The sequence below is a fragment of the Thermobia domestica genome, chromosome 13 (assembly GCF_964235325.1).
Source record: "Thermobia domestica chromosome 13, izTheDome1.hap1.1, whole genome shotgun sequence".
Classification (NCBI taxonomy): Eukaryota; Metazoa; Arthropoda; class Insecta; order Zygentoma; family Lepismatidae; genus Thermobia; species Thermobia domestica.
The window spans coordinates 154,117,515-154,137,025 of NC_137466.1; the positions used below are offsets into that span (position 1 = coordinate 154,117,515).

At 36.0% G+C, this 19,511-nt stretch overlaps 1 protein-coding gene across 2 annotated transcripts in view; it reads right to left on the bottom strand.

Annotated features, from left to right (window-relative positions):
* Positions 1-485: 485 nt before the first annotated feature.
* Positions 486-19,511, bottom strand: part of LOC145668649 (uncharacterized) — a 124,596-nt gene continuing 105,570 nt past the window's right edge. For both annotated transcript variants that reach the window (XM_081736705.1, XM_081736706.1), the window contains exon 4: positions 486-2,305. In XM_081736705.1, the coding sequence (XP_081592831.1) occupies positions 1,728-2,305 (578 nt within the window). In that variant the 3' untranslated portion in view covers positions 486-1,727. The remainder of the gene's footprint in view (positions 2,306-19,511) is intronic.

Sequence of the window (19,511 nt, forward strand, 5' to 3'; positions counted from 1 at the left end):
AGCCGTTGGAAAATTTCCCGCTCAACAACAATGGTATAATTAAGCCGTTGGAAAATTTCCCGCTCAACAACAATGGTATAATTTGTTTGACTGTGAACTGATGTACTTTACTTTACATCAGCAAATTAGAAGTAAATAATGACTTCGAAGAAGCACGCATAATCTAGCAGCAAAACTTAATCAAAGAGGAAGAAAAAAGTGCTTTGGTTTCGAAGAGAATGAAATTATGGTTTAGGGTATATATATATATATATATATATATAAGGAATATGTAGTTTTAGTTCAACCAGAGAAAAATGAAAGAAGGCTCTGAAGAGACGTAGCGTGCATGTACGATTTTCAATATTATACCTACACCAGCAGCACACTTCTTAGATCTACGGAGGCTTATGGTCGGCATAATCGCTAATTTGTGATTGTGAAAAAAAAAAAAAAGTTGAAACCTACCTTGGCCAACCAGCAATTTGCCATCATTTATACAATAGTTCTTTTTTTTTTTTTTTTTTTTTTTGTTTTTGCTTTCGTAGGGATTAAATTGACAATCGAGTTGGTTGGGTAATGCCCGGCAAAGCGACTAAACATAGGTTCAACTTATCAGTTAGCTACTATACCTTCTGCCGTTATTGGGTCTACTGTTGAATCTGAACTTCTAGGGTAAGCAATGTTGCATTTTCATATGTATCAAACTAACTTCTAACAAACAACTAACACATAATTTTATAAAGTTGCTCCTTACGTTATTCTAGCTTTTTTTTTTTTTTTAATCGCGTAATACTTACAATTATCACATACGTCAAGAAACAACTTACAATGTCTTTCAAGACGGTCAATATTTAATAGCAAAGTATACTTTTATTTCATTTCATTTCACCGTTTAAAATGTAAATATATAATCAACCTTGAGACAGCGTCATCCAAATATTTAAAAAAAAAAAAAAAAAAAAAAAAAAAAACAAGACATTATCATTACATAAAAAGGGAACAACATACATATAACGAAACATACAGTACATAAGTATAATACTGTATACCAACTGCATAATGCCACTTAAGACAATACCATAACAAAGTACACGAAGTAGTATGTTCATTACTAGCAGAGCTTAGTTCTTTCCGCAATGATCTACTTTTGGATGTAATCAGGGGTAAAATTGGATATGAAAAGAGGAACGAAAGACATCAGGCCGTTTCCGTGCCTATCTTTGCCCATTGTAATTTTATTAGAAAGTGAGGGGACGCCATAGATATTTTCTGGAAGTGGGGTAACGACGTACTCCCGCGTTACCCCTTAATTTTACCCTGAAAATTTCATTGAAAATTTCATCAACACTCTTGTTTTGGATCAGTTCATCTATATAATGAAATTATGAACGGTAATTATTTAAGGTTTCTAGGGTTGCCCACGAATACAAGCGGAGTCAGAATTTTTATAACGAGATAGGTGAGATGAGGCAGGATTTTTCCAATACAAGTACATATACTTTCCCGCACAATACATCATTTTTGAGACAGCTTGAACTGTTGCCTCGTAGGCAATACTACTTCACAGTAAGTTTAGATGTTACTTTTGTAAAAATGAATATGATTGTTCCATGTTTCAACTCAAAAGTTTCGATTTTACCACTTGTTTTCAAAATGTCAATGTCAAAAACTTTGACAAACACGTAATAATGACGAAGCTTTGAACAAAAGTGATTTAGTACATTGATAGGTCCACAAATGAATTACTAGAAGACTGTATATAGCACAGAGTTTTGTCGCATCCAAGTTGCTAGAGAGGTCAAAGCTACCAAGGGCCACCCAATAACATGTGTAGAACCTCCCGAGGCTTTTGTTGTAGGTGTTTCTGGTTGAGGTGTTGTAGCTGAAGTTGTTGTTGGACGAAGAGTTGTAGTTGTTGTAGTATTGGTAGTAGGTGTTGTTGAATTAGCAGCAGATGTTGTGATTTGACTTGTAGTAGAACTAGTAGCAGTAGATGTTGTTGGAGGTGTCTTAGTACTTGAAGTAGGTGTTGTAGTGGGAGGGGTTGTTGTAGGAGGTGGGGTTGTAGTGGGAGGGGTTGTCGTTGGAGGTGGTGTTGTAGTGGGAGGGGTTGTCGTTGGAGGTGGTGTGGTAGTGGGAGGGGTTGTCGTTGGAGGTGGTGTTGTAGTGGGAGGAGTTGTTGGAGGTGGTGTTGTAGTGGGAGGTGGTATTGTAGTAGGAACAGGCGTTGTTGTTGGAGGAATGGTTGTAGTAGGTGTTGTTGTCGGAGCCTCAGATGTTGTAGTTGTGGAGAGTTTATCCAGTTCACTTTTAACTGCTTCATCTACAAAAATAAGAAAATGGAAAGTATTAATATATACATACATACATATATTTATATGAGAAAGAGAACCGGCTCGAGGGAACATAGGAGTATGTAGCTAGTGGTGAAACATCAAACAATTTGCAGGTACATTAAACTACCAGCATATTGTTCTGTGGTTCGATTGTAACGCATTTCACCTAATATCTCAGTTTCACCGGAAGAAGTGGTTACCATTGTGTTCACCCGAGCCGTTCATCAATCAATCAATCAAGCTATCTATATTCACTTCATATTATGAATAATTACTACTAAGTTTGAAGAAATGTATTACTCTTACAGAGTTCATACACAGTCTATTCGGTAAGACTGATCTACACACAAAGAATTGAAGTCCACAATAACAGAGATCTTACTTTTGTGAAAATAAAGGATGGAAAGCTAAAAATCGCCTCTATATAGTGGTGACATTGCGTTCGAAATTTTCATATCTTAGTACACGCACAGAAAATACTCTTGAATTTTTAAGGTAAGTGGTAAGAATAACATGTTGCATGTGAATAGGCAAATTTCATTCTGGTTCTCAATCCTTAACATAGGTTAATTAATAATTGATATTAAAATAGCGATTAATAATGATAATAATAATAACCAGATCACGAAGGACCATTAACCTTCAACAGAACCATAAGAGGAAGATATACCTTGCCTTCAATCTCAGAAAGAAATGTACCAAACCAACACACTCCAATAATAATATACAAGATTTTTGAATATGTGATAAAATATATTCTTATTCCATGGGCAGAAACGCGACGAGATAATTCTCGCTACTATAGATAGTATCTTGAACAGATGGAAACATTTCTTTGATGATTTGTTTAACACACAGCCGAAACTAATGCTCTTGGGGAAAGGAAATGCACACAGCAGAGACGTATATTCCAGAGCCTTACTGAACAGACGTACCAATCGCTATAAAAAAAATTAAACACAAATCTCCGGGTGTAGACGAAATTCCGGCTGCGTTAATTTTAGCTGAAGGGGAAAATTTGTGGAACAAGATTAGGCATGGGCGCGAGACGCGAGAACGCGAGAAGTCTCGTCTCGTCTCGTCTCGCAAACGAGACGAGAACGCGAGACGAGACTTATAATATTTTGCGAGACGAGAACGCGAGACGAGACTTCAGCAAGTCTCGCGAGACTTCTCGCGGTCTCGCATAGTTTACATTTGTGATATTGATATGGTATTCTTTTGCAAGTACCATCATATATATTGAAAAGAAGAGAGTTAATAATGTCAGGATCGAGTTTTGTAATAAACATGGGTGTACCGACAGTAGTGCCCCAGCAAAGAGAGTGATTGCAAAAGAAGACGACCAGGAGAGCGTTAGCCAAGAGATCGACGGGTCAAAAGGCGACGCACAAAGAAAGCGACAGCAAGGAGAGCGACGGCCCAAAAGGGCGACGCACAGAGATCGATAAACTATGGATCAAATGCTTGAAACGTGGTCATAATTCAAAATCAGTAAAAATGAACAAAAAGTGCTATAATGAGGCTTTTGATCTTGTTAATTATCAATTTGACATCAAGTTAAAAAAAAATGGAGGACCAAATTTGGAAAAAGTAAAATTGGCGAACTGGACTTGGTACATTGATGCATTTGACTTTATTGATTACAAACTTACTAATTTGACATTAAAATTTAAAAATTCGAAATTGCGGATCCATATAGCGGACTGCGTCTGAAAAAGTTTGAGATTCGAGAGGGAAAGATACTTTGTCTACTTCAGTAGCTAGGACAGATTCAATCTACCAGTCATTTATTAATTAAAATATAACTTAATGAAGTCATTTTAATTTTTCAGATAAACAATTGTTTTTCTCCCCCTTATTTATCGAAAGCTTAGTCCTCAACCATATTGAGTCATTCCACCTGAAAGCGAAAAATCGAGCAAGACGGTCGGTTATGTGAATGATAATAAACCAGAAATATATATATAAAGTTCTAAACCGTGTGGAACAAAAACGCACAGTGGAATACTAACAATATTTTGATTCCAGCAAGAAATATGCTTCCTCCACAAGTGGTGAAAATTTCAATTTGTATTTCAACTTACTTCTGTCCCGGCATGTGTTTACGTGGCTTCACGTTTCTTAGCAGCTGTAAAATTCCACAAAAACATTCTTGTAAACAAAGTCCGGGTGTAGAAAGGAATGCAACCACAAACGAGAGTCGTGCTTTTCTGTTTTCACTCCTTTTAGTAGAGTCAGTTCACGATTGTTTGTAATTGTTTGCAAAATTTGATTTTGTTTGTAGCGGTTTCAGACCCTGGAATGCAGACAACACAACAATCTTGATGTAGCGTTGGAGCTTCAAAAGGCTGTAATGGTCACATCTGTTTTACAGATTCATATGTATTGCTTTCTTTTCTTTCTTTCTTTCTTTCTTTCTTTCTTCTTCTTCTTTTTTTTTGAATTTTGGAGCAACAACAACAATATAAAGTGACAACATGAAAACAGATACTTTAGTGAGGCTCAGAAACACAAATTTGAGTGTTTTAGTCATTTCCGATAAGAAGTTAGAGGGGGCATAGCTCAGCATCCGTTCTCTATGCACTATATACCACTAGCACTAATAGGAATTAGAAACACAAAAGATGATTTTTTTCTGTAGAAAGTACTTATTATTCTCTCAAAATTGCGTTCCCTTTGACACAACAAATTTTTCAATATTTCTTCCGAAAATATAATTTTGGTTTAGTTCATCGACTTGGACTAAAAAGATCCAAATATTTTGTAACACAAAATGTGTATTTGCGTCGTCACTACTACGTGGTAAAAAAAAAAAAAAGGACTGTCCACATGCCTATAGTGCAATTTTGAATTTATTTATTTATTTATTTATTTCATTTTCGATAGAGCTCCAAGAAAATGAACATACAGGGTGTCCGAGAAGTCCTTCCCTGATTACAGAAATTGATAACTCAGGCAAGAAATAAGATAGAAATATGAAACTGGTGTTGAATTGTTTACAAACTATAAAAGTTTTGGTCATATCAGTACACTTCCACATGAGCACCCTTGGTAGCACGTAGCACATCTAGGCGATATTCAATTTCCATCCACACATTAGCCAACATCACTGGAGGGATCGATGCAACGACTGTGGTTATTCGTTGCTGCAGGGTTTCAAGATCTGGTACACGTGTTCGGTAGACCTCATCCTTGACATAACCCCATAAAAAGAAGTCTAATGGGGTTATGTCAGGAGAGCGTGGAGGCCAAGCTGTTGGTCCATCACGACCAATCCATCGCCCAGGAAATGTCCTATCGAGATAGGCACGGACGTCCAAACCCCAATGAGGTGGTGCACCGTCTTGGTACCATGACGTTTGTGTAAAATGTCATGGATAGAGCTTTTTGGCATCTGTAATTCACGTGAGGCCCTGCGCACCGATTTCTTAGGACTTCTCAGAAAAGACTGCCGCACAGCCTCCACCGTGTCTGCTGAGGTTCTTGGTCGACCAGACCTCGGAAGGTCAGCAACCGACCCTGTGTTTTTGAACTTCTCATACCAGGCTTTAATGCGCTTGACATCAGGTGGAGTCCTCCCAAATGTTGTCTGGAACTGTCTCTGCACCGTGGTTGGTGATTGTGTCTCATGGTACCACAGAACACACTGTGCCTTCTCCTGGTTGGTTGGCATGGCTTCTTGGGCTTCTTACTTACGTACTACAAACCTAAAACAAACAAAATTGAGACTTGGTAAAACAGAACAAACCTAACCCAGACAAAAACTTTTATAGTTTGTAAACAATTCAACACCAGTTTCATATTTCTATCTTATTTCTAGCCTGAGTTATCAATTTCTGTAATCAGGGAAGGACTTCTCGGACACCCTGTAACTTAAGATTCAACTATGGTCGTATCTTCAACATGAATGGCATGCATTACAAACCATTCCATTTTCCTTCCTATCACATATTGATAAGTGTTCAGACAAACACTCAAATCTCGAATGCGACCGCGCGAAGATTTTGGAATAATTTGTCGTTTCCACATGGAATAACTCTATAGGTATTGTCTACATGTTCAGCCGAATCTCCATGGAAGTTATTCCCTTCATCACCTTCGTTTGAGTCGTCTAAATTTTTGTCAGCTTCCGTGTTGGAAATAATTAAAAGGTTTACAGCTTCAGATGACAAATTCTTCATTTTCTTATGAAATGATTTGCCCAAAGAAGAAATGAAAGGATCTGTTGTTGCCAAAAGCCTTCGGAACTTATCATCCATGTTTTCAATACGAAAACAGTTTCGAGAAAAATTCTGACAAGCTGACAAGAATTCAGACGGTTCAAACGATGAATTCGATAAAGATTCGGCTGAACGTGTAGACAATTATATGGTTGAGGATGAAGCTTTCGCAAAAGAAGGAGAACAACAACAATTGTTTCGATGAAAATATCTTCAGTAAATTGTCCACTGATTTCGCGTATTTATTCTTTATATAACTCCTCCTGTACCATTACCACGCTAAATAAAGACCAAAAATGAATTGAATTCAGGCCTGGTCATACCGAAAGTGAAAATGTTTACTAATAGCCTAAACAAACAGCCAAATTTCCGTATTTTGTTTTGTTTAATCTTGTTTTTGAAGCGAGAGATAGAGACTGGGCGAGACAAAATCAAATCTGTCTCGCCTCGTGACCAGGACTGGTGATATTCAAGAAACAGTTCACATTTGTTTCGAGATAATACATTAACGACGTCTCAAGATAGACTAATTTTTCCTCTTGTCGCATCTCGTGAGCATCACTAGTTAATATAAAAACTACTAATACTATAGAATTAAACTTGTTTGGACCCGACACTACTCGAAACTTGAGCAAATATCGAGTCGAATTGGAGATTTTTTGAGCCGAGTTCTCGAGTGGATATAAAATATTTTTATTTCGAGTGAAGCCAAATTTAAAGAAAATTTTTTTGAACTTGCTCGTCCCCAACCCTCGAACAGAATGGGTCCAGAAAAGGTAAATCAATATTGTGCGTTCGTGCTGTACTTTGCAGTAAGGAACAATGCTGTCATAATTATGAACTCCCTAAAGATGTTAATATTCTACAAAATTGATACCTTAGAAGTGCATGGTTCTCATCGAAACATCCCTTCCACACATCATCACCTGAAATCGTAGAGACAATCGCAGACGAAGGCAAGTCAGTAACTAATAGTTTATTTCTAAACTTTTGGGCTAGCATTTATTTGAACATTTACTATAAATTATGTCGACTAGTGGAAATAAAAAAAATACAATTTTCCTTTGTATTATGAAATTTGTATTGATTTTTTTTTTATGTTTTACTGTTATTTTGGTAGTTTCAAAGTATCTAGTTAACGGAGTAAGTGTTGTGACTTTTCGGCAACACTGATAGTTGCTTAGTTAGCTGTTCTTGTTTCTTGAAATGGTTTGGTCAGGTTGTCACAATTACTGATTTCATGATAGGTTTAAGTTAACAAGGTTAGTCAAAATCTAGTTATTTTAGGAGATTTCCTCATGACAAAAGATTCAAGAAATAAAGATTGTGTTAGTTTTTCTTTGTCATTACTTTCCCAAAATGTAATAAAATAGATTCTTCCATTATCTACACTGTTTTCTTTATTTTCTCTTTGGAGTCGTGAGCCAAGATCTTTGGTCATAAAGTTCTTGAGGGGGGGGAGGCAAATTGGAGAAAAAAACACGTTTTGTCTTGTGTATCCACCCTCCTTCTGATGATGAGACAACATCTTGACAAATCATAAAAGCAGGATAGCAAACACCAGTACAATGCATTTTTTTTATTTCTTTATTGAGGACATATTTGGAAGCTGTCTTTTCGGAAAATTTTGTCGAAACAATGAACTTAGGTAACATTGCATATTCGCGGCTGCGGTTTCCGGTCTTCTGTTATTGCACCCTCGGTAAAAATATCCTAATACAAAAATATACGGCTCGCTTTGATTTTTCCTTCAGTGCAGAAATTCGAGGCTTCGGTCAGAGGATACCATATCTTCTCTCTCTCTCTCTCTCTCTGTTTCTGTCTGTCTCTGACACTCTGACTTTCTTCTTCCTATTTTCAATGCATTATATATATTGTTCCCCCTGCCCACCAAATTGTTTTCTTACGGTAACTTGTTTTATGAAGGCAGAAAAAGGGCCTATTGGCTTGTCTAAGAAGGAAAATTTTTTAGTCAAAATAAAGCAGTTGTTTCTTTCCGTAAACATAAATTTAGGATAAATGGATTTATGGCTGCAAGACGGATCCTCTCACCAAAACCAGAACTGATATCTGCTTAGCTTTTATTCGTCAGAAAAGGAGGGGGAGAAACAGTGACGACGCCAGAGGGGGGGCAAGGGGCGAGCACCCCCTAGTAGCTACTTCTGCCCCCCTGACTGCTACCTAGACTGCCCCCCCCCCAAGATTCCTACAATCTTTAAACATTATTCTACATGTAGTATTTTATATCAGTATCATAACCAATCTCATTGTCAAATTGTAGTCTACTGTACTTTCCATGCATTTACTATGTGGTAGATAAGTCCTCAAGCTTTCTTCTTTGAGCGGCTGAGTATTTCTGTTTTCTAATTTAGCGCCTTTTGAGGTAAATTTTAGTTAGGCTTCTTATGATTTTTAATTATTGTGCCTAGCGAGCAATAGTAGATTTGGTCGACTTGTTTTCTTCTCATTGGATCAACTTCGATTGGAAACAAAAGAAAGGTAAAACCAGTTACGTAACTTATTTGTATTTATCCAGGTTTGAAGTTTTCAGTTTCATATTTTGTTTTATTTAAAGGTTCTATACTTATTTTTTCTGAAACATTATTCACAGCTTTCAATATTCAAAGGATGTGCTTATAACAGCTTAGTTTGCAACTACCAGGGCTTAATTTTTTGAAGGGAATAAAATGAGTTGTGTTTTCCCTTCCTGCAAATGATAATAATAAATTTATGGAATTAAATTGATTCCAAATAAAACGTATTGTCAGGGTGCTGATCTTTAGTTAGTAATTGGTATATACTAGTGCTCCCTTACTTATTTTGTTTCAAAGTACTGACGTGACGTCTACCATATTGAGTAGGAGCTGCTGAAAAATTCGTAGCCCAACCCAGAAGGAGTGCACGTGGAATGGTAAAGTTTTACTTCTTCTACTATTCCCCGAAAGTCAATATACTACCTTGTACACTGCTCTAGTTTTTGCAGAAAAGTTAAAAAATTTGAAGATTTCCTCGCACCACTGTTCGTAGCACTATCCCTATCAGATCTAAAATTGCGTTCTTTCAAGTGTTATTTAAGTTTGGGAAATAAGTATACGTAATAGTTAGACGGAGCTAAATCTGCGGAATAATAATGATGATCTAGACATTGAAATCCTAGATTATGCAATGTCAGTTGTGTTCGCAGGGGCTTGATGGACAGATGTATTCTCCTGAAGAAAAAAAAAAAAAAAAAAAAAACAGAATTCCTTTCTTTTCATTTTCCAGTGCGTTGAAATTTGAATTTTTCTTTCAGTTTTTTGTAAGTAATGTAGAGATTCTGGATTAATTATTTGACCGTTGCGGAGGTAGTCTATGAGTACGACTTCATACTTATCCCAGAAGAATGTTGCAAACAGTTTCTCAACCTACTTCTGTGTCTTGAACTTCTTGGAGCGTTGGAGAAATGTGCGCTACTACTCCATTGACTGTTGTTTCGATTCAGGATCATAGTGGTACAACCATATTTCATCTATGGTTACTATTCGTGAGCGAAATTGATCAGCATTCCGGTCAAATTGAAAGAAGATTTCTCTTAATGCCGTCACTCTTTTATTCTCCTGACAGATATTTTGGGAACCCATTATGTCGAGAACTTGAGCATACCCAAGCCATTCTGAATTATGCTACCGACGAGTTCCAAAGAAATGCCCAGAATCTCTGACACAAGTTTTGCTGAGAAGGTAAAAACTGAGAAAGCGGGGTGCAGCCAGACCTCAGACTATAATATGTATATCGTGAGTTTACTATACACTTTAAAAACTATATAAACAATAGCTTAAATTATTTTTGTCACTCAAAAATTGGGGTGGCCTAGGCCCTCCGGCCCCGGGCTATATCCACCACTGACTGAAATACTGCAATTTTCAAGAACAATGTCACATATTGCATCCATGATTTCGGAAAGAGTCATTGCTTTTAATCATCCTGGATGTAAAACATAATTTGTTGAGAAATCACCACGTTCATACTAAGCCACTTACTTCTTCACCACTGTATATAACGGAGGAGAGACCCTTGGTGGTACTGATTTCCTAATTAATTTACTTCGGTGACTTTCCTTGGTGGAATAAAAATGGTATAACAGTTAGGATCTGAATGTTCGTGAAATTATCTGTTTGGGCACACATAATCACTTCAGAAGCCTGAGAAACAATAGGAATTTCATTATTAATATGCAAATTTGTATTTGTACATACAGAGATATGTTTTTCTAAACTGCGGTTTCATTTTTCTACCTAGTACCTACACTCCTTCTGGATTGGACTAGGATATTTTCAGCAACTCCTCGTAAATTCTCTCTCTCTCTCCCTATATATATATATATATATATATATATATATATAGAGAGAGAGAGAGAGAGAGAGAGAGATGCGTAGTATATAGTACTGGACGAATGTGTTACTCTTAGCATACGCGAAAGTAATTCAATTTATGTTTGGATTTCAAAAGTTTCATTGAAAAATATTTCATATGCAGACGTTACTTATTTGTTAGTTACAAACTTTACCTGCAATAAGTTTAAGTTATAATCATATCGGTCTAATATAAAAACAGCAACGAAATTACACAATGTAATGTAAAATAACTCAAACGTAATAAATATGTCATATTTGGCATGGCAAATAGCCGCCCCCCTGAAAATGTATCTGCCCCCCTAAGAACTTAAAGCTGGCATCTCACTGGCGAGAAAAATGCTGTCGGTACTCCACTACTTTTTTTATGGTTTTGTTTTGATTTTGTGGAAAAAACTAGAGTTTCAGATTGCAAACAGTTTGAAATATTATTTCAGATGAGCTTGGTTCGTTCCGTCAATTTCATTCCATTCCTCAGTTTGCGAAAGACTGTTTGTATTGAGTATAAGTGGTGCTAATGAAATTCTGTTTTTGTGATGGAAGGGTATTTGTCTAAAAAACACACATGATCTGAATAAATTTTTATTTAAGCTCATTGTAGTCTTTCTTGTAGTTATTAAAGATTAATCTCTTAACTCTCAATTGTTAAGAAAATGTTTAGATGAAAGTGCATTTAAGTTGTGAAATATATATTACTAACGCTGCATGTTTACTATAAACACGGCTATTTGAGTTACCGTTCTTACCAAGTTATTTGAAAGTTTTATCTTGCAAGTAAGATTACTCAAATGTAACATGCCGATTTCATTCATATTTTACATAGACAGAGACTACAGAAAACTGGCATTTTTTAATACCGAGAATGTGGGGTGTAAAATCATGCATTGTGAATCGGAATGAATGGATAAGCATTGTATAACAATGCAACTATAAAACAAAACTATGTAAACTTTGAGTATACATTATTTTAAAAGGGTCGAATGAAGACTAAATTACTCCAGTATTGATTTGCGAGACCGCGAGACCAACGCGAGAAGTCTCGCGCGAGACCGCGAGACGAGACTTCCAAAATTTTGCGAGACGCGAGACGAGAACTTAGGTCTGCGAGACGAGACGAGAGGCGAGACGAGAACAGCTTTTGATTTTGCGAGACGAGACGAGACTTGTTTCAGTTCTCGTCTCGTTTGGTCTCGCGCCCATGCCTAAACAAGATACACAAACTTATTCTTCTTATCTGGAAAAAGGAGGGATTGCCGCAAGAGTAGAAAGAATCCATCATTGTTCCAATTCATAAGAAAGGCGAGAAAACTGATTGTGAAAAGTATCGAGGCATCTCTCTTCTGTCAACGTCCTATAAACAAGATTGATCCCATACACAGATTAAATTATAGGAGATTATCAATGCAGATTTAGGCGGAATCGATCAACTATTGAAAAGGAATTTACCAGTTGAAAAATACTCGGAAGGAAATGGGAATACAATACCTTGGTCCCAAATTTCACAAAATTAAATCCCCACGTTAAGCGGGTTTGCATATCCAGGCTCCTAACTATGAAAACATTTACGCTCACTCCAACCTCAATCATTTCACAAATTCAACCTGTTTTGCGTATGTTATTAGGACATAATATCGATTGTGATTTATTCTAAAAACACTTTTATACATTGCAAAAGCTGTAACGTCCAAATATTTACTGAGAACTCATAGTCGTATCTGAATAAACAAAAGCGAGTATGGAACAGTAAACTGCTTTCACAAAAGGCAAAAGAAAATGTGCAAAAGCATACAAAACGGTCGAGTGGTTTGGGTCGATACACTATCAATCACATGTTTGTGTGTTCAAACCCGGTAGCAAGTTGTTTCTTTTCTTAAGTGTCTTCCTATCTTCATCCGTAGGCTAAAAATATTTCTTTGAGTAACTCATTGAAAACTTCTTTTGTTTCAAATTCGATTAGAACGGAACATTATATGAATTCCGAATCTTAAATCCATAGCTAAAAAAATGAAGTATACTCACTACTCCATTATCTTCTGATTTGTAACGAAAAACTATTTATAAACAGTGGTGACTTCAGAAAATTATCCTCGGGGGAATTTCAATATGCGGGTGGAGGGTAAACATTGGTAATCCACATTGAGCACGATCGAATATATGGTCCTGAAAGCGGACATTTCTTAGCTCGAGAGGGGTCTCAAATTCTCTCGTCCTGGAAGCATTATTGCTTAAAAGCTTTTCGTAACAAATATAATATTACACTTGTTTCTTGTTCTACATTTAAAATTGGTAAAATCATAACTTATAGAGGATTATAATAAAAGCATAAAAATTACAATACCAATCATATATAAATTATCCTGCAAGTTACCAACTTTGGGTCAGATTAAAACTCAAATATTTGTTTTCGGATTGCACTTAGAAGTAAGTCCTCTCTATATAATCCTGATTGGAAAGCCATGTATAACTCTAATTAATTAATCAATATTTATACAAATATTTTTTATTTTACTATTTTTACTATTCAATATTATATACACTTCATTTCCAAAATCAAAATCTCGTAAATATATATTGTACGAGTGCAGATTTGCAAATAGTGATTATTTATCATATATATTGGTCTCTATTCGAAATTCTATTTAATCGAATCCGACAAGAACACAGAAACATCGAGAACGGGTAAAAAAAGAGATAAAAGTGCTGTATCCGGCGGGGACTCGAACTTAGTTCGAATGGTGCTTTATAAGCCGAACGCCTTAGACCATTCGGGTATAGTAACAACTAGTGATTGTAGCAAAGGCTTCGAGTAGTAGTTCTTATTACAGAATAACATTTTCTATTGCCTAAAATTTAAACATAATTTACTTTGATGCAATATATCTTTAATTTATTTCATGAACACGTTTTCGTTACTTTGATGAATGATGTATGTTGTTGATATAGATTCTATTACACGTTCTTTCGTAAATATTATAGAAAGTATCACGGTTATATATGATCTTTTATGGAAATTGACTGGCGCATGCGCAGCACACAGACAGTTCAATTGGAAGGCGTGTATTGCTCTTGACACACTGTTAGAATGTTTCATCGCTTTGAAATATTAAGAACAGCTAAAATGTATTTTACGCTTGTCATTGAGTAAAGAATCGCCAGGTTAATGTTTGTCCAAGTTCTCACTGATCAACTGGACTCATGAAAAATAATTAATATTGTCATTACTGTACAATATGAAGAATAAAGAACGTAAATTACACCACATTGTTCTCGAATTCGAACCTAGCTAAGGAAGGGACAATAAACAAAATGTGATTTATTCATTCGAATTGAGATAATTCAATGAAACTAGAAATTACGCAATCAAAAAAAAAAAAAAAAAAAAAAACATCGTTAAAAAGACAATAATACTTTTATCCGAGATGTGAAATAAAGTTATTAATTAACTGAAATGAAAGTAATATTGGGCATGATATAGAGTAAGAAAAAAAAGTAAATGTATTCTTAGAAACGTTCACAGTAAATTCACAAATACTTTTTGAAGATATACTACTCTTCCTTAACGTTTTAACGAACTAGTAAGTAAACAAACAAAGAAAAAGAATGAAGAACGAACGTATTGCTCTTGGAAAAATATAATAAATAAATGAAACTTAAATAAATGTTTACACAAAAAATAACACACTAGTACTTCGTGTAATCACCTCCAGAGTCAATAACTTCTTGAAGTCTGGTGGGGATACTAGATACAAGTCTCAAGCAATACGACGGTGTGTCACGAAAATGTTACCACAGTTCCATAACATGATTTTGAAGAAACGTTTGGTCTCTGTCTTCACGTCTCTCTTCCCATTCTTGCCCCATGTAGGCCTACAGGTGTTCAATTGGGTTCAAATCTGGGGATAGAGGGGGCCACTCAATACAAATTAACTCTGGATGTTCACTTAGCCACTCTCGTGTTTGCCGGGAAGTGTGAACAGCACTGTTGTCATGCATAAATATATATTCTTCCTGTTCGGGGAAGTTTCTTTCTAAGGACGGTAACAACGTATTTTCGAGGATATTAATGTAAACACATCTGTTCATTCTCTCAGGCACCGCAACCAAATCTCCAGGACCAGTAGCCGTCATGTATCCCCAAAAGTGTGCTGATATTCGTCCTGAACAAGAAGTTCTGATAATATTTTGTTCAGCATACCTGGTTCCGCGCGGTCTATACAATATAACTCTGCGTTGTTGGTTAGACTTGAAAACCTTCTCGTCGGTCCAGATGACTAGGTCCCAATCTGATTGAGGTTGGGTTATGTTATCCTGTGCCCATTCAATTCGTCTGGCCTTGTGAGTTTTAGTCAGGAGTGTAGACCAGCCCCCAATAATCTTCTTATTATTGTTTCGTGAGAACAATTATATTCTCTGGCTTTGTCCAAGAGGATTGACGTGTGGAGTAGAGGTCTGTTGATTACTTCTGTAACTAAAGCTTAATCTTGAGCTGCAGTTGTCACTTTTGTCCTTCCACTTCTTGACCGAGACCTGAACCATTCACCACCTTCTTCATGTCGCTGAACCCATTTCTTGACCGTTTTGTTGTCACATCCCAGATCTCTAGCAATCTGAGGCACAGTTTGTCCTATTTTTGCTCGGCCTATGATTTCTTCTCTCAAAGCAACAGACAGTTCTCCACAACCTTTAGAGCGAGGCATTTTCAGAACCTGTTAGAAGTTTGCGTTCTGGCTTGTATGACTAATGTCGGTAAAGTGCATTTTTCTGTTTCCACTGCGCATGCACCAGTCAATTTTCATGAAAGATCATAAATAATCCTGACAATTGTTGTAATATTTATGAACGAATACGTAATAGAACCTATATTAACAACATACATTCGTCAAAGTAAAGAATACCGTAAACATAAAACAATTTCAACAGACTATTACATCAGGCCAAAATAGGCTTAAACTTCAGAGAATACAAAATAAATTTCATACTGTAACAAAAGATTGAACATGAAACACGCTTACTACATTTTCAACTTGTCACATTAGCCGACTGGACAGCCGGTGGGTGTAGCCGAGCGGTCTGAGGCGTTAGGCTGATGATCGTGAGGTGAAGCCCATTGGGGGTTCGAGTCCCTCTGAAGAGCAAGGGTGGAATTTTAACTGTCCTCGATGTTTTTTGCGTTCGTGTAACTGTCGTGTCTAGTAGTCCTGAGAAGTGGTTAAAATAGTCAGGAAGTTTTTTTTTTTTTTTTTTTTTTAAGTGGACTAAGGCATTCGGCTAGAGATTCTGAGGCGCCATTCAAGAGTAGTCCGAATCCCACCACAGTACAATTTGGTTTTACCTCTTCTTGACGTTTCTGTTTGTAATCCTGCCGGATTCTATTAAATATAATTTCGTAATACGCTAAAATATACGTAATATTTGAAATTCTTAACCTCCCATTTTTACATTTTTCAAGCTCAGTTGAGACGAAAGAGGGAAAATGAAAGTACAAAGATTTACAATAATTACTTAGCATTTACTGTCATTGTAATTGTGGATATTTTATTTATGAAAATGTATAATGAACTAAAAATATATTTAGTAGGTCACATGTCTCCATTTTCCGATTCTAACTTGAAAGTTACAGTATAGGCGGTGAAATATAAAAGACCCAGGGGGGTTGAGGGGGTTGTAACCCCTCCCATTGAAACTTTTATATTCTATTGAAATAAAAAGTGTTTCAGTTTATAATCTTGGAAAAGCAACAATCACTGTGTGTGGAGGACGGTTTATTTATACTACGATTTATCACTTCCAAATGTGTAGAAGATGTGACTGGATATTGTGCATAATCATTCAAGAAATATAACACAACGAAGGGACTTCGTAAACCCTTCACGCCACCCCAGGAGGAGAAAGTGCGTCCCGCCGTCCCTCCGTTGGGAACTACTGCTTGCGAGGGAAACATTCTACAGTGTGTTAGCGTTTCCTTCCTCGCCTTCCAATTGAACTGTCTGTGTGCTGCGCATGCGCCAGTCAATTTCCATAAAAGATCATATATAACCGTGATATTTTCTATAATATTTACGAAAGAACGTGTAATAGAATCTATATCAACAACATATGTACATCATTCATCAAAGTAACGAAAACGTGTTCATGAAACAAATTAATAGATATATTATATCAAAGTAAATTATGTTTAAATTTTAGGCAATAGGCTTATAAAGCACCATTCGAACTAAGTTCGAGTTCCCGCCGGGTACAGCACCTTTCTCTCTCTTTTTTTCACCCGTTCTCGATGTTTCTGTGTTCTTGTCGGATTCGATTAAATAGAATTTCGATTAGATACCAATATATATAATAAATAATCATTTATTTGCAAATCTGCACTCGTACAATATATATTTACGAGATTTTGATTTTGGAAATGAAGTGTATAAAATATTGAATAGTAAAAATAGTAAAATAAAAAATATTTGTATAAATATTGATTAATTAATTAGAGTTATACATGGCTTTCCAATCAGGATTATATAGAGAGGACTTACTTCTAAGTGCAATCCGAAAACAAATATTTGAGTTTTAATCTGACCCAAAATTGGTAACTTGCAGGATAATTTATACATGATTGGTATTGTAATTTTTATGCTTTTATTATAATCCTCTATAATACCAACTATAGAGGTATGATTTTAGATTTATGATTTTACCAATAAGTTATGATAAGTTATGATTTTACCAATTCTAAATGTAGAACGAGAAACAAGTGTAATATTATATTTGTTACGAAAAGCTTTTAAGCAATGGTGCTTTTAGGACGTGATCTGAGGGAGAATTTGAGACCCCTCTCGAGCTAAGAAATGTCCGCCTTCAGGACCATATATTCGATCGTGCTCAATGTGGATTACCAATGTTTACCCTCCACCCGCATATTGAAATTCCCCCGAGGATAATTTTCTGAAGTCACCACTGTTTATAAATAGTTTTTCGTTACAAATCAGAGGATAATGGAGTAGTGAGTATACTTCATTTTTTTAGCTATGGATTTAAGATTCGGAATTCATATAATGTTCCGTTCTAATCGAATTTGAAACAAAAGAAGTTTTCAATGAGTTACTCAAAGAAATAATTTTAGCCTACGGTTCTTGCTACCGGGTTTGAACACACAAACATGTGATTGATAGTGTATCGACCCAAACCACTCGACCGTTTTGTATGCTTTTGCACATCTTCTTTTGCCTTTTGTGAAAGCAGTTTACTGTTCCATACTCGCTTTTGTTTATTCAGATACGACTATGAGTTCTCAGTAAATATTTGGACGTTACAGCTCTTGCAATGTATAAAAGTGTTTTTAGAATAAATCACAATCGATATTATGTCCTAATAACATACGTAAAACAGGTTGAATTTGTGAAATGATTGAGGTTGGAGTGAGCGTAAATGTTTTCATAGTTAGGAGCCTGGATATGCAAACCCGCTTAACGTGGGGATTTAATTTTGTGAAATTTGGTACATCAATTTTGATTGATTTTAAAACGGCCTACGACTCGGTTTGTAGGGAAACATTGTACAACATTCTTACATAATATGGAATACCAAAAAGCTAGTTAGATTAATTAAGACATGCCTATATAAATCCCAAAGTGAAGTTCGAATAGGGACATCTTTGTCCACGAGCTTTCACGTCGAGAATAGCCTGAAACAAGAAGATGCGTTGTCGCTATTATTATTCAACTTTGACCAGCAGTACGGTATAAGGAAAATCAAAGACAGGAAACAGGGCGTAGAGCTGAATGATACTGTATGGCATGTTAGTGATGTAAATATAATAGAGAATGATAGGAGAACAATATAAAGAAATGCAGAGGTCCTATTAAACGCTTGCAGGGACGTGGGTTTAGAAGTAAATGCAGAGAAAACTAAATACATGGAAGTTTGTCGAGATCGTAATACTGCAAATTATGGATGCGTTAAAAAATATAATAATACTTTCGACAAGTAAATGTTTTCAAATATCTAGGCTCAATATTAACAGACCAAAACCATATTTACGAAGAAATTAAAATTAAATGTTAACTAAAAGCACGGAACTCATCTTATTATTCAGTTCAAAATCTTTTGTTGTCGCGAATTATGTCGAGGACTTTGAAACTTAAAAAATATAAAACGATAATTATGCCTGTTGAGCTGTATGGTTGCGAAACATGGTCGTTTACTCTGAGGGAAGAACGTAGACTGAAAGTATTTGAAAACAAGATCCTGAGACGAATATTCTGATCTATTAGGAATGAAAATGGGGAATGGCAGCAACTTCATAACGAGGAACTACATAATTCATACCATTTACTAAACATTGTTAGGATCATCAAATTTAGTAGGCTCAGGTGGGCAGATCATGTAGCCAGAATGAGAGAAAATAGGAACGCTTTCAAACTTTTAACTGGGAAATCCAATCGGAAAACGACTATTAAGGAAGACCTAGTACAGGAGTACAGATTGCAGTACAGGAGTAAATGGCAATGCTTTTCCTTATGCCCGTTGTTGCCAAACTTAACCTCAATTTTAAAAATAGTTCTTTTTGCTAGATATGGATAGATTATTGT